This window comes from Loxodonta africana, chromosome 4 (assembly GCF_030014295.1).
Source record: "Loxodonta africana isolate mLoxAfr1 chromosome 4, mLoxAfr1.hap2, whole genome shotgun sequence".
NCBI lineage: Eukaryota > Metazoa > Chordata > Mammalia > Proboscidea > Elephantidae > Loxodonta > Loxodonta africana.
Genome location: NC_087345.1, coordinates 127,582,785 through 127,605,403, shown reverse-complemented (window position 1 = coordinate 127,605,403; position 22,619 = coordinate 127,582,785). Strand labels below are relative to the sequence as shown.

Genomic DNA, 22,619 nt, shown 5'->3' with positions numbered 1-22,619 from the left:
TTACCTACCTATATTAACACAAACTGAGATAGAAAATCTGAACAGACCAGTAACAAGAGAATAGATTGAAGACGTAGTTTGGAAAAAAAAAAAAAAAAACCTCCCAACATAAAAATGTGGTACTGTCTCGCCAGAGAATTCTACCAAACATTCAGAGAAGAGCTCACGGCAGTACTATCCAAACTACTTCAGATCGTAGAAAAGGAAGGAATTCACACCCAAATTCATTCTATGAATCCAGCATAACTCTGATACCAAAGTCAGACAAACACATGACAAAAAAAAAGGAAATTACAGACCAATATCTATCATGAATACAGTTCCAAAAATTCTCAACAAAATTCTAGCCAAGAGAATTCAGCATCATATGAAAAAAACTATACACCACAACGAAGTGGAATTCATACCAGGTATGCAAGAGTGGTTCAACTTAAAAAAATCAATGTAATCACCATATAAATAAAACAGAAGAAAATAAACATATGATCATCTCAATCAATGCATAAAAGGCATTTGATAAAGTCCAACACCCATTCCTGATTAAAAAAAAAAAAAAACTCTCAGCAAAATAGGAATAGAAGGGAAATTCCTCAAAATAATAAATGGCATCTATACAAAACAAATAGCTAACAATATTCTTGATGGAAAGAGGCTGAAAGCATTTCCCGTGAGAAATGGAACAAGTTAAGGATGGCCTTTATCACCACTCCTATTTACCATTATGCTGGAAGTCCTAACTAGAGCAATAAGGCAAGAAAAAGAAATATAGCATATCCAAATTGAAAAGGAAGAACTGAAACTATCCCAGTTCACAGGTGATATGACCCTATACATAGAGAACCCCAAAGATTTCACAAGACTACAGGAAGTAACAGAAAGATTCAGCAGAGTTGCAGAATATAAGATTAACATACAAAAATCAGTTGGACTCCTATACACCAACAAAGAGAACTTCAAAAAGAAAATCAAGAAAACAATATTTATAATCGCTCCTAAAAAAAACAAAATACTTAGGAATAAATCTAACCAGGGATGTAAAAAACCTATACAAAGAAAACTACAAAACACTACTCCAAGAAACCAAAAAAGATCTACAGAAATGGAAAAACATATCATGCTAATGAATAGGAAGACTCAACATAGTGAAAATGTGAACTCTACCCAAAGCAATCTACAGATATAATGCAATATGGATTCAAATACCAAGAGCATTCTTTAATGAGATGGAAAATCTAATGAATAACTTTATATGGAAATGAAAGAGGCCCCAAATTAGCAAAGTATTATTGAAAAAAAAAGAACAAAGTAGAAGGCCTCACATTACCAGATTTCAGAACCTGCTATACAGCCACAGCCTGGTACTGGTACGACAGACACATAGACAGATAGGACAGAATTGAGAACCCAGGCGTAAATCTATCCACCCACAGTCGGCTGACCTTTGACAGAGTCCCAAAGTCCATTAACTGGGGAAAAGACAGTTTCTTTAAGAAATAGTGCTGGGAAAACTGGATGTCCATCCGTAAAAAAAAAAAGGAAACAGGACCCATACCTCACACCATACAAAAAACTAATTCAAAATCGATCAAAGACCTAAATATAAAACCTAAAATATAAAGATCATAGAATAAAAAGCAGAGACAACACTAGGGTGCCTAATATACTGCATAAATAGGATACAAACCATAACTAACAATGCACAAACGAAGATAAACTACGTAACTGAGAGCTTCTAAAAATTAAACACCTCACTCATCAAAAGACTTCGCCAAAAGAGTAAAAAGAGAACCTACACAATGGAAAGAAAATTTGGCTCTGATATATCAAAAAAAAATAATTTTTTTTAAGGGTCTAATCTCTAAAATCTACAAGATATTGCAGCTCCTTAACAATAAAAAGACAAATAATCCAAATTAAAAAATGGGCAAATGATATGAACAGACACTTCACCAAAGGAGACATCCAGGAGGCTAACAGACACCTGAGGAAATGCTTGCGATAATTAGCCATTAGAGAAATGCAAATCAAAACTACATTGAGATACCATCTCAACCCAACATTACTGGAATTAATAATTTAAAAAAAAAAAGATAATAAAAATGTTGGGGAGGCTACGTGGAGATTGGAGCTCTTATGCACTGTTGGTGGGAATGTAAAATGGTACAACCACTATGGAAAACAATATCGTGCTTCCTTAACAAGCTAGAAATAGAAATACCATACAATCCAGCAACCCCACTCCTAGGAGTATATCGTAGAGAAATAAAAGCCGTCACACAAATACACATATGCATACCCATGTTCATTTCAGCATTGTTCACAATAGCAAAAAGGAACAACCTAAGTGCCGTTCAACAGATGAATGTATAAACAAATTATGGGACATATACACAATGGAATACTACTCAACGATAAAGAACAATGATGAATCCACAAAACAGCTCACAACATAGATGAATCAACATGAAATAAGTCAATCACAAAAGGACAAATATTGTATGAGGTCAGTATCATAAAAACTCAAGAAAAGTTTACACACAGAAAGAAACAATCTTTGATCATTATGAGGGAGGAGAGAATTGAAGAGGGGAAATCATTAACCAGATAGTAGATAGGTGATAATTGGTGAAGAGAAAGACGATATACAATATAGAAGTCAGCACAACTTGACCAAGGTAAAGTCATAGAAGCTTCACGTCGTTGTTGCTGTTAGGTGCTGTTGAGTCAGTTCCAACTTATTGCAACCATGTGTACAACAGAATGAAACACTGCCCAGTCCTATGCCATCCTCACAATCATTGCCATGCTGGAGCCCATCTTGTTGAGTGTCTTCTTCTTTTTTGCTGACCCTCTATTTTACCAAGCATCATGTCCTTCTCCAGGGACTAATCCCTCCTGATAACACGTCCAAAGTATGTGAGACGAACTCTCACCATCCTTGCTTCTAATGAGCGCTCTGACTGTACTTCTTCCAAGACAGATTTATTCATTCTTCTGGCAGTCCAGAGTATGTTCAATATCCTTTGCCAGTACCATAATTCAAAGGCATCAATTCTTCTTCAGTCTTCCCTATTCATTGTCCAGCTTTCATTTGCATATGAGGCAACTGAAAACGCCATGGCTTAGGTCAGGCTCACCTTAATCTTTAATGTGATACCTTTGCTCTTTAACACTTTAAAGAGGTATTTTGCGGCAGATTTGCCCAGTGGAATGCATCTTTTGATTTCTGGACTGCTGTTGCCATGTACATTGATTGTGGATCCAAGTAAAATGAAATCCTTTACAACTTCAATTTTTACTGTTTATCATGATGTTGCTTATTGGTCCAGTTGTGAGGATTTTAGTTTTCTTTAAGTTGAGGTGAAATACACTGAAGGCTGTGGTCTTCGATCTTCATTGGTAAGTGCTTCAAGTCCTCTTTACCTTCAGCAAGCAAGATTGTGTCATCTGCATATCACAGGTCATTAATGAGTCTTCCTCCAATCCTGATGTGGATTTCCTCAGAAGCTTCATATATACCTCCAAACACCCTAAGGGACTGAGTTACTGGAGCTGATGGCTGGGAACCATGGTCATGGGGTCATCTAGGGCAGTTGGCATAACAAAGTTCATAAAGAAAGTATTCTACATCTAACTTTGGTGAGTAGTGTCTGGAGTCTTAAAAGCTTCTGAGTGACCATCTAAGATACATCTACTGATCTCATCCCATTTGGAGCAAAGAAGAATGAAGAAAACCAAAGACACAAGGGAAATATTAGTCCAAAGAACCAATGGACCACAAGCACCACAGCCTCTGCCAGTCTGAGCCCAGAAGAACTAGATGGTGCCTGGCTACCACCACCAACTGCTTTGACAGGGATCACAATCAAATGTCCAGGAAACAGCAGGAGAGAAATGTAGAACAAAATTCATATTGACGAAAAAAAAAAAAAAGACCAGGCTTACTGGTCTGACAGAGACTAGAGGAGCCCCCGAGACTGTGGCCTCAAGACACCCTTTTAACTCAAAACTGAAGCCACTCCCATAGTTCATTTTCAGGCAAAGATAAGACAGGTCCTCATAACACATATGAGGAACATGTTTCTTAGTTCAATCATGTATTTGAAAACACAAGGGCAACACCTGCCCGAAAGCAATGATGAGAAGGCATGAAGGGACAGGAAAATGGACAGATGAAAACAGGGAATTGGGGGGTGGAAGGAGAGAGTATTGACACATTGCAAGGACTGCAACCAATGTCAAAAAACAATTCGTGTATAAACTGTTGAATGAGAAACTAATTTGCTCCGCAAAGTTTCACCTAAAGCACAATAAAAAAAAAGAGTCATAATAAAAAGATACCATTCACAATAGAAACAAAATACATGAATATACCACAATCTGTTACATGCTTTTTTTAAAACTACTGTGATAGTGCCATCTAATTTTTATGTTCCCCCTTGTCTCCATGCACACACATATAAAATGTCAGGTGTATATTTTAGAATTATGCAATAGCCATACATTTGCTCTGATAATGCTACTACTTTTTTTTTTTTTTTAATAAGCCTGTTAACGCAAAGTGATATTGGAACAGGGAAATCCATGCAAGATGAAGTTTTTGTGATAGGTTTCACTTTATTGGCTTCCCAACTCTGATACAGTTCAGTCATTCATTCATCTATCTACTCATTACAAATCGTTTATGACCAACTATTCCATTTATAACCAAATTTCTTTTAGGTCCTGGGGAGTTAGCAGTAAACAAGTCAGACATGCTCTTTATTTTTAAGATTACCTTGTACTGAGGTAGACAGATGACAAACAACAAAATGAATAGGTTTAAGGTTTAAATATTTTTGTTAAATTTTCATAACACCAAGAATTAATATTAAAAAAAAAAAAAGCCAACCCCATTGCCATCGAGTCGATTCCAACTCATAGCGACCCTACAGGACAGAGTAGAACTGCCCCATATGGTTTCCAGCGGGTGCCTGGTGGATTTGAACTGCCAACCTGTTGGTTAGCAGCCATAACTCTTAACCACTATGCCACCAGAGTTTCCAAGAATTAATATAGTCATGTAGAATTCAGTTGTTGAACAAGGTTATACATTTTTGTCTTATACGAGAACTTACTATCAGTGAATATGTTTAAACACTTTCACTTCATCATCTTCCGAAAGATTATTAATAAAACAGATTTTACGAAATTCTCTATAATATATAGACTTCATAGATGATATTTTAATGTCTGCAGAATTGTTCTTTGAATTTATGTACCACGGTTTCTTTATTATTCTTATATTGAGTATTTTATTAAGATAGAGAAGATTTGAGTCTTCTACCTGAAGTTTAAAAAGAATTTTCCAGATGAAAAATGGAGGAGGTGATTGGAAATTCAGTGACCCAGAGGTGGTTTAGGGGGAAACTATTTGACACCAAATCTCAAATTTTAAAAAGCCTTTCTCCATTCAAAAACTGGAAGAGATGACTTTTTTAACTGCGTATGGAAACTTAGAACATCATAAAAACAGGCCATGATCATGTTTTTCTTCTTCATTCCTTGCAGAAATTGGTTTTTTCTAAACTTTTCACCTACTCATACTAAAACTAATTGTCAGTACTGTTTATTGTCACAAATCTATAAAATGTACTATAAATATGATTGTCCCTCTTGAATTTTCTGGTCTAAAGAAGATACTAACATGACAACCCTCTTATCAAACTATGGAGTTGAGGGTTTCCTTTCTTTTAGAGACCACCTCAGCTGCCACAGAATGGACAGAAAGGCCTTTCTTAGCTTTGGGTTTACCAAAATCAGTATAAATGAGTGCCTTGAAGGATATATGATTCCGATAGAGTGGTAAAGCATGAGAATCCATTTTTTTCTGCAACATTTTAGAACTCCAAGCCGCTATGATTAGAGACAGAAAATAAATGGCAAATAACAAGAGGAAGGATATCACAGTTTGCATGGCTTTTTCATGGGTCTTGATGATAGGATCTTGGTATCTTTTGTTATTGAGTTGCATCTTCTTGAGATATTTCCTCAGGGAAAAGATTAACAGCAGAAGAGAGGTCAGGGACGTAGTAAAGAGTAGGAAGATTGCTAGAGAGAATAGAGCCAGGTGTAAAAACTGCTCAATGTCACATGATTTGGTCTTCAAAGTCATGTTTCCTTCATATTCATTCTTCCAAATATTTTCATCTCTGCTTGCCGTTGCAAGTTCAAAACCCAAAATGACCAAAGTCCCCATCATCGTCACCAGAACTGATCTTTCAAGTCTCTACTTTAGGTGAAGAAAAACAAGGTTAGAGAAATGGGCTATCCTGAGCAAATGAAATATGCTGAGGCAAGTAGCAAGCCAGATGCTAAAATGGTTGGTCTAACCTATATAAAAATGAATTAAACACCATTGGATACAACTTGTTACCATTACCCAGAGCAAACCAACTCTGGAGACTGCCAGAGCAGTGAGATTTCTATCAACCGAGGAGATCTTTTGTCTCTTGACCCAGTCAATGCAGTTCGCTCAGTGCTATGAAACCATCAGCAAAATTTCCAAAAACATTCTAACATTAATAAGGTTGCAAGGATGCTCTGTAGTAAACTTACGTCTGGGGAAAATAAAACATCCAAGCCTAATATCATGGTTCATGATTCCTCAGTAGCCTGACCTAACAGTTTTATGTGCACCTGATTTCTGAATATGCACTCAAGTTCTTTCTGTCCTTTAAATTCTGTGACCAGTGTCAAGCAGGAAAGCACCAAAGTATGCTAATGGATGGACTCAATGCTGTCGTCGTGAAAAACATTGTTATTCCCAAAGCGGATCACATTAGCTCCTGTTCATATACTGTGTCTCCTTGCCATAGGCTGAAATAGTTCCTCCTGATGTTGAAGTGAAAGCTTACTTTCCATTTGCTAGCATGCAAATAAAGACATATTCTCTTACATTGTTTTGCAATTTTTCCTTGTTTAACCTCTCTGTAATTTGTGTTCATCAACTTTAGTTGTTAGTTAGTAAAATTTAAAAACACAATATGTAGAACATGTAGCAAATGTCTAAATTAGTAAGTAAAGCTTGGTCATAACTAGTGTCATCATCACTAATTATTTTTATATATAATGTCAGATTTACATACAAAAACTTAAGAGGGCAGATCTATTGGTTATCCAAGCATTTCCTATAAAATAAACCAAGTTTTACTTGGGAACCCCAGGTAGGCCAAAACTCTCTAAAAGCTGGGTACTGAAAACTAATACTTATGTAGAATTTTATTGTTTACAAGCTCATAAACACACACACACACACACACCAGGGTTGGAAGGAAGTATTGTACTGTAATTTCCAAACTGGAAAATAAATTTTAGGGAGGTCATCTGAGTTTAAGGCTTCCTGTTTTCCCACTCAGGCTTTTTATCAAACATATCGCTCATGCTTACATCTTTCATAAACCTTCTCTCTTGAGTCTATTATTTAAATATCAATTGCTAAATAAAATATTTAGGAATTTTGTCAATATTTCTTGTACACTTGAAAAGAATATGTGTCTTCCATTGCAGTCTAGGCTTTTCTACGTATGAGTGTTCATTTTATTTTTATCTATTTAACTCATTTTTGACTCTTTCCTTTTTTAATTTTAATAGGTGCTAAAATCAGCCTCTCTCCTTGCATTTTTTTCAGTTACAGTTTTTACAATAGGACTGTTTTAGCAGAGGATCTGGAGCCAAACTGTCAGAATGGAAAACCCAGATCTTGACCTTATATATTTCTCATCTTGAGCCTCTGTTTTTGAACATCTCTCTGTCTCAATCTGATCATCATACCTTCAATGCAGAGGTAGGAATTTCCCACTGTGGCTTGGCTAATTCTGGGTAACTGAGATGAGGTTGGGAAATAAGACAAATGGTAGAGAAGTGGAAACAGCCCTGGGTAGATGAAGTGGGTCCTGGTACTGAAACTTCCTGGGTTTTAGAAAAGGAAGGAGGACTCAGGTTCTCAGGAGAAGCTCTACCTGAGGCTCCAACTTTTCACTCCAGGTTGATAGACACTTCAGGTTTTCATTTGAACAGCAGCTCTTAGGGAAAGACGATCTTTTTCAGATAAGATGGGAATGGCAATAAGGAAATTCCACGCATTCTCTCCGAGGAAACAGAATAAGCGTCAGTTCCTGATGGAGAAACAGCCTCTTTTCCTATTTCAGTGTCACAGTTGTATGTTTATGTGTGTATAGAAGAGGTTGATGTATTTCATGTTAACTTTTTCATTCATGCCTTTTATTTTGTTTAAAAGTTTTATATACTGACTGTACCAAATGCAAAATTCATAAAGGGCCATTTATAGATTTAAATAATTTTTTTCAACAGCAATAGGGAATGAAAATAAATTAATTTGAGCACTCAAGGAACTAGGGAAAAAAAGCAAACTGTACCTGAGAAAGTAGAAAGTGTTCGTTAAATATAAAAGCGTTATTTCTAAAATTAACAAGCAGTGAAAATTATATTAGTGCAAGAGTAAAATTAATAAAGTATTGGAAAGGCAATACAAATGGCAAAGTTCTGTGAAGATTTTGGAGGAAAAAAAAAGAATGTACGGTATTAGAAGACAGACATCACCATAAAAAAGGGTTGTGTTTTTTTTTGTTTGTTTTGCTTTGGGTTTTCAAAAAAGGAGAAAATCTTTTATATAAATTGTAAACTGCACATATATCAGAAACTGATGTAATCACCAATTCTAGGAAATTTTGTTACAAAAATGCTTAATGAAGAGGTAGAAAATCTAGCACTTATTAGGTGTCTAATAGCCACATAAAAATTATAAATTTATCAAAAATACTATCTATTATGGATACTATGTTCTACCCCTCAGGTGTCCCTTCAGAACTGAAGGATTTATTCTCCCAGGTGTTAGCAAATGCCCTTAGCTGGAAAAAACTATCTCACGTAAGGTTATTCCCACTTCCTGGACAACTGGTACCTAACTGGTTGATTCAAAAGTAGAAAGCCCTAAACACCTCCAAATAAACAAAATAATGACTGCCCAATATCACTTGCAAAATAAAAAGAAAAAAGATTAACAATATTCTATGAAACATTAACAAACAGAATTCCAGATATGTTAGAAGATTTCAGTATTATAACTGTATTACTTCAGGTATTCCACTGCTGAAAAAAACTCACAGTTTTACAGCATCACAGATCTTTGCCTAATAGAGTGCATAGTTTTGACTAAGGGTCACAACTCTTCTCCAGGAAGCTCTGGGGATAAGCATAAGGTCAGTCCAAACTGGTTAACATTACCCCTTGCTATACAATGACTGGAAACCCTGGTAGCGTAGGTGTTAAGTGCTAAGGCTGCTAACCAAAAAATCAGCAGTTTGAATCCACCCAGTGCTCCCTGGAAACTCTATGGGACAGTTCTGCTCTGCCTTATAGGGTCACTATCAGTCAGAATCAACTCTATGGCAACAGGTTTGGCTTTGGTTTTTACACAATGACCAATACAAGGATTTTCCATTATTAGAAAATGTATTGCTATGTATCATGATTTATTATCAAAGGGAAGAAAACTATATGATCTTTATGGATACAAAATGTATCTCACAAAAATAAACACACATTTATTTAAAAACTCTTTTTAGTTGTTGATAGGTGCTATCCAGTGGGTTCCGACTCATGGCAGCCCTATGTACAACAGAAAAAAACAACTGCCAGGTCCTGGGCCATCCTCACAATTGTTGTCATGCATAAGCCCATTGTTGCAGCCACTGTGTAAATCCATTCCATTAAGGGTCTTCCTCTTTTTCTCTGACCCTCTCCTTTACCAAGCATGATGTCCTTCTCCAGGGACAGGGCCCTCCTGATAACCTGCCCAAAGTATGTGAGACAAAGTCTTGCCATCCTTGCTTCCAAGAAATATTCTGGCTGTACTACTTCCAAGACAGATTTGTTTGCCCTTCTGACAGCCCATGGTATATTCAATATTCTCCATCAATACCATAATTCAAAGGCATCAATTCTTCTTCAGTCTTATTTATTCATTGTCCAGCTTTCGCATGCATGTAGGTGATTGAAAACTTTTTGGTAAGGTAAGATAAAATGATTCTTTCTGCATATTTAGAAAATATAGTTATCTTCAAACAATTTAAATCATTATGCCTATAAATCAAATTCCAGAAATTCTCTATGAAAATAAGAACAAACCAAGAATGTTTACTGACCAAGAATATGAATGTTCTACATGCTGCAGTAAATAAGCTGACACATTAAGGCATAAATACACAAAACGTAAAGCAATATTACATGACAGTTTTGTAGTATGGAAAAAATGGGAGAACCAACAGAAAAGCAATTATAATTTCTGCTTTTGGTGATAGAACACAAGCTTGATTCTGGCTAACAGTCCTGATGTAAGGATATAAAATAAACTGAAAAAAAAATTTAAAGAAAAGCAAAAGCAGAGTTAAACTAGATCCAGTAAAGTTAAGTAATCTCTGAGTGGAGAGCCTTAATTTAGGTGCAGTTTCTCCCCTCACTGCTAACTGAAAGGTTGGAGGTTTGAACCAACCCAGAAGTGCCTGGGAAGAAAGGCCTGATGATCCACTTGAAAAACATCAGCCACTGAAAACTCTGTGGCGACAGTTCTGCTCTGACACCCATATCCATGAGTAAGGGTCATCGTGAGTAGGGGTTTTTCTTCCTTCCTTCCTTCCTTCCTTCCTTCCTTCCTTCCTTCCTTCCTTCCTTCCTTCCTTCCTTCCTTCCTTCCTTCCTTCCTTCCCTCCTTCCCTCCTTCCCTCCCTCCCTCCCTCCCTCCCTCCCTCCCTCCCTCCTTCCCTCCTTCCTTTCTTCCTTCCTTTCTTTCTTTCTTTCTACAGCCTCTGACCAAACCAGGTGAATTTTAGGACAAATGTAGATCACCATAAACTGTAATCACATTTGCAGATGCTGTCCAGGAGCTCTCTCTCTAGGAGTTCTCTGAGCAGAACAACACAACCTCTGGTACTTTGCTGCTATTGATTCGGTGAGTGCTTTTTAACCTATACCCATTATGAGAAAATATCAAAATAATTGACCTTTATGTAGTAAGAACAATAACACACCTTCATTGTTTTATGTCAGGGCTGTGTCACTTATCCTGCTCTCCATTTTCTTGACATTTTACAAAATATGATGTTAATTCAGTATATTAATGATACTCTGTTAATTGGACCATGTAAGCAGGATGTGTCAAGTTGCTTAATAGTAAATAGTAAAATATTGTTGTTAGCTGCCGTCAAGTTGGCACCCAACTCATGGCGATCCCAAGCAGAATGGAATCAGACCATTGTGCTCCATAGGCTTTTCATTGGCTGATTTTCTTAAGTAGGTCGCAAGGCCTTGTTTCCCAGTCTTTTTTCATCTGAGGCTCCACTGAAACCTGTTCAGCATCATAACAACACACAAGCCTCCACTGGCAAGAGTGGTGTCTGTGCTTAGGTGAATTGAGGTGCTTTCTTTAAACCATGAAATAAAAATACATGAAGGAAAAAAATATACTCCCAAAACATAATCTTCAATGTCTGATTTAGAATTAAACATTCTTACAATCAAAAAGATTGAAAATTCATGCAATGAAATCTAAATACACTATGGTGCATATGTGTGCTACAAGCTACAATGGAAAATAGCAATGGTTTCCTGGAATAGGTTGTCAATTCCTGACGTGCATAAATACAGACCACAAACTTTTCAAATGGAGGATGATAACATGGAATACATGTGGGAAATGCAGGTGGTTTCATGATTCTGAGGAATTTCTTAAAATTATTTCTATAATGCTTTCTGTTGTTTAGTCGTGAAAAAAAAGCATATGTATGTTTTTATTGCAAACTCAGTTAAAAGACTTTTCTAGGTATACTTTTTAAAATTATTGAATTATATACACTATGAAAAAGCCAGCAGAAAGTGTATAATATCATTCAAAGACTCAAACAGTTTTTTTTCTGCTTGTGAGACACTCAACGCCACACTTACTGAACTATGAAGTTGAGAGTTTCCTTCCTTTTAGCCAGAACCTTTCCCTCAGTTGCCGCAGAACTGACAGAAAGACCTCTTTTAGCTTCTGGTTTACAAAAATCAGGACAAATGAGTGGCTTGAAGGATAAACCATTCCAATAGTCTGGCAAAGCACAACGGTCTTCTGCTCATTAGAACTCCAAACAGATATGATTAGACACAGGAAGTAAATGGCAAATAGCAAGAGGAAGGAGATCACAGTTTGCATGGCTTTTATGTGGGCCTTTGTGCTGGGATCTTGGGATCCTTTGCCATTGAGCTGCATCTTCTTGAGATGTTTCCACATGGAGAAGATTAACAGCAGAAGAGAGGTGAGGGATGTAGTAAAGGGTATGAAGTTTGCAAGAGTGAATGCAATCAGGTGTGGGAGGCTTATACTGCCACTCAATTCAGCTTTCAGTGTCTTGTTTCTTTCATATATACTCATCCATATTCTGTCATTTGTATTTACCATTGCAAGTTCAGAACCCAAAAAGACTAAACTCCCAAACAGTATCACCAGAACTGCTCTTTCAACTCTCCATTTGAGATGAAGAAAAATAAGGCTAGAGAAGCTGGCTATTTTGAGCAAATAAAACATGCTGAGGCAAGTAGCAAGACACATGCTAAAATGGTTGGTTACCATCCAGGCAATTAAAATAGCTCTCAAATCTAACTTATGTAACACTGGATTACACACCAATAACCACAAATGTATTAATATTACACAGAGCAAACCAATTCTGGAGACTGCCAAAGCAGTGAGAATTCCGTCAACCAAGGAGATCTTGTGTCTCTTGACCCAGCCAATGAAGTTCACTAGTGCTATGAAACTATTAGCAAACTGTCCAAGAATAAATTCTACCAATACTATGGTGGAAAAAATGCCTTGTACTAAACTTAGCATGTCTGGGGAAAAAAAAAACAAAAAACAAAAACCAAGCCTAGTATCACTCTCGTGATGCTTAATATCCTGACCTGAAAGTTCTGTATGCACTGATTTCTGAAGGTGCAGTTGAGTTCTTGCCGTCTTTTAAATTCTGTGGCCAGTGTCAAGCAAGAAAGCACCAAAGTATGCTAATGGATGGATTCAATGCTGTCTCATGAAAAACATTGTTATCCCAAAGCAGATCAAATTTTAGCCAGAGGCTGAAGTATTACATACTGATGTCGAAGTGAAAGCTGAATTCTCATTTGCTTGCATGAAAATAAAGACATATTCTCTTTCATTGTTTTGCAATTTTTCCTTGTTTACCCTTGATCAAATTAGTTTGTTAGTAAAATTTAAAAACCCAATATATAAGTACGTGTAGCAAATGTCTAAATTAGCAGATGAAGCTGGGTCACAATGAGGATCATCATCACTAAGGATTTATTTTTTTAAGTGTCACATTTGTGTAGGAAGACTTAATGGGGCAGATCTATAGGTTAGCCAAGCTGTTCCTACCCAAGTTTTTATTGGGAACCCTAGGAAGGTCAATACTCTCTACAAGCTGAGTGCCTAAACGAATACTTACATACAGCTTCATTGTTTACAAGTTCATAAGCACACACATGCATATTGCATGGATGGAAGGATTATTGCCCTATAATTTCCAAAATGGAAAATGAGTCTAAGGGAGGTCATCTGGATTTAATATCTCTTCTTTCCTCACTCAGGCTTTTCAGCCCACTATTAATATTTTTCAAACATATCTCACCTGCTTAGGTCTTGATAAACTTTCTCTCTTGAGTCTAATAATTAAATATTAATTATTTAAAGAAAATATTCAGCAATATTGTAAATATTTCTTGGGCACTTGAGAAGAACATGTGTTTGCCATTGCAGTCTAGGCTTCTCTATACATGAATATTCAGCTTCTCTATACATGAATATTCCGTTTCAGTTACCTCTATATAATTCATTTTAACTACTTCGTTTTTAAGATTACTGGATGTTAAAATCATCCTCTATTTTTGGATTTCATTCAGTTCCAGTTTTTACAATAAGATTGTTTTTAGCAGGGGTCAGTCTGGAGCCACACTGACAGGATGGAAAATCCAGATACTGCTTCGTGTATCTCTGGTCTTGGGCTTTATTTTAAAACTGCTCTTGGCCTCAGTATGATCACCAGTAAAACGCAGATAATAATAAATATCCTCTTCAGGGGATCTTTGTGGGGAGTTAATATATTATTTGCATAAAATTATTTCAACTTTACATGTCTGGCAAATGTCAGGCACAGTAGATTGTTAGTTATTCATTTTGATCCTGTGTTATTTGACACTTAAAAGTTAGCATGTGAGTGTAAAAAAATGTTGAAATGGCTAATGTATTTTTACCACAATAAAAAAAAAAAAGCAAACACCTGAGAACTTTCCCTTATGGGTCTAATGTAGCAAGTTGAAGTAGACCAGATTTCCTACTCCAACAAGAAGGGGGAAAAAGAATAAATTGCAAAAATTATATTTTCTATTCCTCAGACAGCTTTAGAAACAAGGTGGACCAGTTGAACTAAAAACCTGAAAGAGGAGAGCCTTAGGAGGTGAGAAGATGATCTATACAATGTACTAACTTTCAAATCTCAGCAAGATTTTTTTGCAGAAATTGAAAACCTGTTCCTAAAATTTATATGGAAATGAAAAGTGCCCAGTATCATCAAAATAATTGTTTAAAAAAGAACCAAATTGGAGGAGTATAGTTCCTAAGAAGCCACATTAATGAAGATGGTGTAGTATTGGCATGAAGACAGACACGCTGATCAATGAAACAGAATTGAGAGTTCCAGAAATTTAACACTTGTATTCACTATTAATGAGTTTCAACAAAGGTACTGAGAAACTTCAATGGGGAAATGCTAGATTTTTTTTTTTAAATGATACTGAGACAATTGGATATCCACATGCATAGAGATTACTTTAGACTCTAATTTCATGCCAAACACAAAAATTAACTCAAAATGGATCATAAACCTAAGTGAAAGAGCTAAAACTATAAAATCTTTAGGAAAAATTTTTGTAAACTTGTGGGCAGAGTTTTTCTGATATAACACCAAAAGCATGGTACATAAAACTGATAAATTGAACTACATCAAAATTAAGTTTCACTCTGTGAAAAACACATGATTTCATATTTAAATATAAATATAAATTATTGAAATAAAATATTCAGCAATTCCATAAATATTGTTTGTGCACTTGAAAAGAACAGGTATTTGGCATTCCATCCAGACTTTTCTATATATGAATATTCAGTCTCCTTTGTTTTTACTTACTTCATTATGACTACTTAACTTCTAATACTAATAAGTGTTATAATCAGCCTCTACTCTTGGCTTTTGTTCAATTACAGTTTTTTATAGTAGGATTGTTTTTAGCAGAGGGTCTGGAGCCAGACAATCAGGATGGAAAACCCATATTCTCTGCTTTATATCTCTTTTATCTTGGGCTCTATTTTAAAACCGCTCTTGGTCTCAGTATGATCACCAGTAAAATGCAGATGATAATAATATCCTCTTCAGGTGACCTTTATGAGGAATTAATATATTAATTTGTATATAGTGCTTTCAATTTTACATGTCTGACAAATGGCAGGCACTGAGGATTGTTAGTTATTCCTTTTGATCCTGTGTTATTTGACATTTAAAGTTAACATATAAACGTAAAAACTGTTGAAACACCTAATATTTTGTTATACATATCTTACCACAATAAAAAAAAGAGCTAACATGTATTTTCCCTTATGGTTATAATGTAACAGGTTGATAAAGACCAGATTTCCTGCTGCAACAACTAGAAAGAAAAAAGAAAAAGTTGCAAAAATTACGTTTTAAATTCATCAGAGAGCTAAGCTCTGGAAACAAGGAGGATCTGCTGAACTAAAATCCTGAAACGGAAGAGACTTTCTAAATGAGGAGAATGATCTAGACATTAAGTGTGTTATTGTTGTCCATTGAGTTGGCTCCAATTCATGGCAACCTTATGTGTAACAAAACATTGCCAGCTCCTGTGACATCTTCAGGATCATTGCTGTTATGGTTAAGGTTGTGTGTCAACTAGTTTGGTCATGATTCTCAGTGGCTTGGCAGTTGTATGATGTTGTGATCACTTCCATGATAAGATCTGATATAACATGATCACTTCCATGATGTGATCTGCTGTGAGTAGCCAATCAACTGAAAGGGAGTTTCCTTGGGGGTGTGGCCTGTATTGAACATAAGTGGTCATTCTGGCAAGGCTAGTGGGCTTTTGCTCACTCTGGAGTGTCTGACCTCCAATTCTTGAGACCTGAGCTAGCAGCTTACCTGTGGTCTTGCCTGCTGATCTTAGGATTCATCGATCTTTGCAGCTTATGAGCAAGAGCCCTGCTCTCTGACTTGCCAATCTTGGGTTCACCAGTCCCTGAAGATACGTGAATCAGGAGAAGCCTCTATCCTGAACCATGTACTTTGGACGTTCCAGCATCTACAACCTCATGAGCCATTTCCTTGATATAAATCTCTCTATATATATATATTTATGAAGCTCTGGTGGAGAGGAGAGATACAGAGTGGAGGTTCCCTGCCAACACACAGCATTAACATTTCCAAATGAACAGAAATTAAGAAAACTTGTAAAAATCAAACATGAGCCATTTCCTTGATATAAATCTCTCTATATATATATATTTATGAAGCTCTGGTGGAGAGGAGAGATACAGAGTGGAGGTTCCCTGCCAACAACACAGCATTAACATTTCCAGATGAACAGAAATTAAGAAAACTTGTAAAAATCAAACAAAACTTACAAGAAATATTAAAAGAAGTCCTTCAGTTAGAGAACCAACTATACCAAACAACAACCAGAGTCTAGGACACAGGAGAGCACCAGCCAGATACCAACAACGGTAAAAAAAAAAAAAAAAACACGTTGCCATCAAGCCCATTCTGACTCATAGCGATGGTATATGACAGAATAGAACTGCTGCATGGGGTTTCCAAGGACCTTCTGGTGGATTCAAACTGCCGATCTTTTGGTTAGCAGCTGTAGCTCTTAGCCACTATGCCACCTAGGTAAAGAGCTGTCAAAATAAAACAAAGCTAAAAGATGTAAAACAGAGACAGAGACATCAATCTGTAAATGACGACAATGTCAAAACAATAAGAGGGGGAAATAAACAGAGTAGGTATAGAACTTTCAAATGGTGAGAAAGTCAAGGTGATATCATGTAATAAAAGGCTAGTTCAAACTTAGGAAGATAAGGGTAGATTTTAAGGTAACCATAATGGAAGTTAACAAACCTAATCATCAAAATAAAAAAGAAGAAAAACATAAAGACTTAGTATGCACAAAATCTATAATAATGAAAGAAAAGAAAATCCACAAACAAAAGGAACTCAGCACAGGATAGTAAGAAGAACAAAGAAAATGTCAGCACCAAAAAAAAAAATACTGATATGACAGCAATAAACTCATACCTATTGATAATCAAAATGAATGTAAATGGCTTAAATGTACCTGTAAAGAGACAAGAGAGTGGCAGAATGGATTAAAAAAAAAAAACAAAAAAAACACAACCTATCAATATGTGTCAAGAGACACACCTTAGACACAAAGACATAAATGCATTAAAAATCAAAGGTTGGAAAAAAAATATATCAAGCAAACAGTAATAATGTAAAATTGTACAACCACTATGGAAAACAATATGGTGCATCCTTAAAAAGCTAGAAATAGAAATACTATGTGATTCGGCAATCCCACTTCTAGGAATACATCCCACATAAAAAAAGCTGCTACAAGAATAGACATATGCACACTCGTGTTCACTGCAGCTTTACTCACAATAGCAAAAAGATGGAAACAACCTAAGCACCCATCAACAGATGAGTGGGTAAACATATTATGGTACATACACACAGTGGAATACTATGCAACAATGAAGAACAATAATGAATCCATGAAACATCTCACAACATGGATGAATCTGGAGGGCGTTATGCTGAGTGAAATAAATCAATCATAAAAGGACAAACATTATCTAAGACCACAATTATAAAAACCTAAGAAAACATTTAGACACAGAAAAAACTAATCTTTGATAGTTAGGAGGGAGGAGAGGAATGGGGAGGGGAAATCATTAGATAGTAGACAAGTGTTAACTTTGGTGATGGGAGACACAATATACAATATAGGGGAAGTCAGTACAACTTAACCAAGACAAAGTCATAGAAACTTCCTAGACACATCCAAACGCCTTGAGGGACTGAGGTACTGTGGCTTAGGGCTGGAGACCACGATCTTGGGGGACATCTAGGTCAACTAGCATAACAGTTCTTAAAGAAAATGTTCTGCATCCTACTTTGGTGAGTACCATCTGGGGCCTTAAAAGATCCATCTATTGATCCCATCCTGTTCAGAGCAAGGAGAAGCAAGAAAAGAAAGACACAAGAAAAATACCAGTCCGGAGGACTAATGGACCACATGAACCAGAGCCTCTAATGGACGACATGAACCAGAGCCTCTACCATCCTGAGCCCAGAAGAACTAGATGGCACCCAGCTCCTACTAACAATGGCTCTGACAGAGATCAAAATAGACAGTCCTGACTCAGTGGGAGAAAAATGTAAAACAAAATTCAAATTAAAAAAAAAAAAAAGATCAGACTTACTGGTCTGACAGAGACTGGAAAAATCCTCACAACTATGACCTCTGAACTCAGAACAGAAGCCACTCCCAGAGTCCACCTTTCAGCCAAAGATTAAACAGGCCTATAAAACAAAAAGTAACACATCTGAGGAAAGTGCTTCTTAGTTCAATTGCATGGGCAACACCTGCCCAAAAGCAAAGACAAGAAGGCAGGGACAGAAAAACTGAATGAATGGACACAGGGAACACGGAGTGTGAAGGGAAAGAGGGAGAGTGCTGACAGGTTGCAGGGATTGCAGCCAATGTCGGCACTCTCCCCATATCCACCTTGGGTTCCCCATTTTCATTAGCCCAGTTTTCCTGCCCCTCTCTGCCTTCTTAACTTTGCTTTTGAGCAAATGCTGCCCTTTGGGTCTCATATAGTTGATTGCTCTGAGGAGTATGTCCTCCATGGTATTATTGTTCACTTTTTAGGCCTGTCTTTTATGCGGCTGAAAGGTGATCTCCAGGAGTGGCTTCAGTTCTGAGTCAGGAAGGTGTCTAAGAGCCATAGTCTCAGGGGTTCCACCAATCTATCAGACCAGTAAGTCTGGTCTTTTTCATGAATTCAATTTTTTTTCTACATTTTTCTCCCACTCTATCTAGTGCCTTCTATCGTGATCCTGGTTAGACCAGTGGATGGTAGTGGTAGCCAGGCACCATCTGATTCTTCTGGTCACAGGTTAGTGGAGGCTGTGGGTCATGTGAACTATTAGTCATTTAAACTAATTGTTTCCTTAAGTCTTTGGTTTTCTCCACTCTTCTTTGCTCCAGACTGAAAGAGACCAATAGTTGTAACTTAGATGGTGATCCACAAGCTTTTAGGACTGTAGCCACTACTCACCAAAGTAGGATGTAGAACATTGTCTTTATGGACTATATTATGCCATTTGACCTAGATGTCCCCCTAGACGAAGATCCCTAGCCCTCAAGCCAGTATCTCAGTTCTGGGAGGTGTTTGGTTACAGCTAAGAGATTTTCATGACTGTGCTTCCTGTGTACCCTATTATGTACATGGGTATATTTGCAGCATATACAAATATATATCCACTGCCAACCCTATATATGCATGTGAGTGTACTCCCATACACCTTCCACCCCGTTCAGATTGCACAACTACCTATGTATCCACTTGCACATTATTGTGTGTTATTACTGTTGTTGCAGAATTATATACATATTAGTATTTACTGTTGTTGCCTTTTACTCTTGTGTTCCATTCAGTGTCTCCCTTTGCCTTGGTTATGTTATGCTGACTTCCCCCATATTGTATATTGCCTTTCCCTTTACCAAAGTTATCACATGTCTACTAGTGATTTTCTCTCTCAACCCCTCTTGTCTCTGGTAATCATCAAAGAATGTTTATTTCCTTGTGTAAACCTTTTCTTGACTATTTATAATAGTGGTATCATACAATATTTCTCCTTTTGTGATTGACTTATTTCACTTAGCATAATGCCCTCCTGATTCATCCATGTTGTGAGATGTTTCATGGATTCTTTATTATTCTTTATTGTTACATAGTATTCCATTGTATGTATGTACCATAATATGTTTATACATTCATCTGTTGATGGTTGTTTCCATATTTTTGCTGTTGTGAATAATGTTGCAATGAACATGAGTGTGTATATGTCTATTCATGTCATAGCTCTTATTTCTCTAGGCTATTTACCTAGGAGTGGTATTCCTGGATCATCTGTATTTCTATTTCTAGGTTTTTGAGGAACCGCCATACTGTTTCCCATAGTGGTTGTACCGTTTTACATTCCCACCAGTAGTGTCTGAGAATTCCAATCTCCCTACAACCTCGCCACCATTTATCGTTTTTTTTTTTTTTTTTTAGTGCCATTATTGCTGGTGCGAGGTGGCATCTCATCGTAGTTTTGATTTGTATCACTCTAATACCTAATAGAAACCCTCGTGGCATAGTGATTAAGAGCTACCACTGCTAACCAAGAAGTCGGCAGTTTGAATCCACCAGGCACTCCTCGAAAACTCAGTGGGGCAGTTCTACTCTACTGTAGTGTTGTTATGAGTCAGAATTGGCTCAACGGCAACAGGTTTGGTTTTTTTGTTTGTTTAATTGCTAATGATTTCAACCATCTCTTCATATATTTATTGGCCACCTGAATGTCTTCCTTGGTGTCTATATCTCTTTTAATGACTGTGTGGCATTCGATTATATTGATGCACTATAATGTTCTTAAGCAAAAAACAAAAAAAATTTTAGAGTTTTACGTTAATGTTAATAACTTACCTGCATCTACATGGCTAACTGAGCATATCTGTAATTGTTTTATTATGATAATTTTTTTGGAATTGGGTCTAAAATATATCAAATACATATAGTGCATATATATCAAATGTGTAATAGGTGTGGATAGATACTGCGATAAAGTGGATGTATTAAAAAAAATTCTCAACAATATTTCTTCTGCTCCATTTTCTCTTTTATCCTTCTGGAAAGGTCTCTAAGGTGGAACAAACAGTTTGTATTTGACTCCTAATCTAAAGGTTGTTGGTTTGAAATCACCAAGTAGTACTGTGGAAGGAAAGGCCTCGAAATTGGCTTCCAATAAGATTAAAAAAACAAATTTACAGCCAAGAAAATCCTATGGAACAATTCTACCTGCTAACACATGTGGTTGCCATGAGTCAGAACTGATGCAATGGCAACTAACAGGAACAACATAAGATTCTTCTGGAACTCCAGAAGTTTGTTAGATGTTCTGAAGGTTGCCTCTATGTCCCTTACCCTCTAGCCTGTATTTTCCATCTCTTTGTCCCTTTATGTTTCATTCTGGGTACTTGTCTTCCAGTTCACAAATTATCTCTTCAACTATGTTTAATTGGCTGTTAAATTAGCCTATTGCATTATTAATGTTGATTATTATTTCAGTCTTATTGTTTTAGTGTTAGAAACAAACTTTTGCTCTCGTTCTATAAGTCATCTTCTATGGGAAAAGTGAATAAAATACTCATAACACTAAGTCCTTAAACAAAAGTGTTTTTATTTTTAGTATATTGACAAGAAAATGATTACAATCTCCTTCTTTTCCCAATACTTTGGTCACAGAATAGAACAAAATCATGGTCTAGTCATTCTCAACCAAGTTGGAAAGGACAGGCAATGGATGTTATGCGAATGGCTTTTCCTTGTTGGCAGCTTGTCTGCTGCTGGGTCATCACCATAAGCTCTCATTATGGGGAAAATAAAAGAGTAGAACTTGATCTCAAAGTATCATTTATATAGCAAAATATAATACATCAATCACAGCAACACCATCCTGTGGCATGGCTTCATTTTTAAGTAGCCTTTTTCTCTGGTTCTATTGTTAGGAATGGGGTACTGTTCCTTAGAATCCCATCATCTCCCAGGTATGTTATAGAAGATTTAAGAGCTTGCTCCTATTTGGCCCACTGATTCCTAATGCCTCTTTTATATATAAGATCTTGCTCATAAAATAGTTTACTTTGTCTTTCCTATTGAAGAAATTTCATATAAACTAAAAGCTACATCCTTATTGTAGTTATCATCCTCTAATGAGTTTAAGTGAATCTATAAATTATTTGCTCAAGTAGTACATTTTAAACCAATACACTCAATTTCTAAATCTAGATGTATTCAGCTTAACATGGAACTTTGTTTTGAAACAATGATAGTCCTTACAAAATTACATAGACATTGTCCAAATCACGCATATAAAAAAATTTCATGTATAAATCATTAAGTGAGATACACTTATTGTATTGATAATGATGATGATATGATAATTTATTTGCTAAATAGATGATAGATGTGACTTTAGTACAGTTTTCTAAATGGCAAAGTTCACTGTGGTGGGAGAACACCACCATTCTTCCACATGACCTTATGATTCTTACATCATACCGAGCATCAGGGTTTAGCCTGGAAGAATATCTTCACCCAGTATTTCATCAAGAATAAC

General features: G+C 36.4%; 1 protein-coding gene and 1 pseudogene across 1 annotated transcript; both read right to left on the bottom strand.

Moving 5' to 3' along the window:
* Nucleotides 1-5,688: 5,688 nt before the first annotated feature.
* Nucleotides 5,689-6,796, bottom strand: LOC100657029 (putative taste receptor type 2 member 33; annotated as a pseudogene).
* A 5,208-nt stretch (nucleotides 6,797-12,004) lies between these two features.
* LOC100664145 (taste receptor type 2 member 20-like) lies at nucleotides 12,005-12,928 on the bottom strand. The gene has a single exon (XM_003405631.3). The coding sequence runs from the start codon at nucleotides 12,926-12,928 to the stop codon at nucleotides 12,005-12,007; it is 924 nt and encodes a 307-aa protein (XP_003405679.1).
* Nucleotides 12,929-22,619: the final 9,691 nt, after the last annotated feature.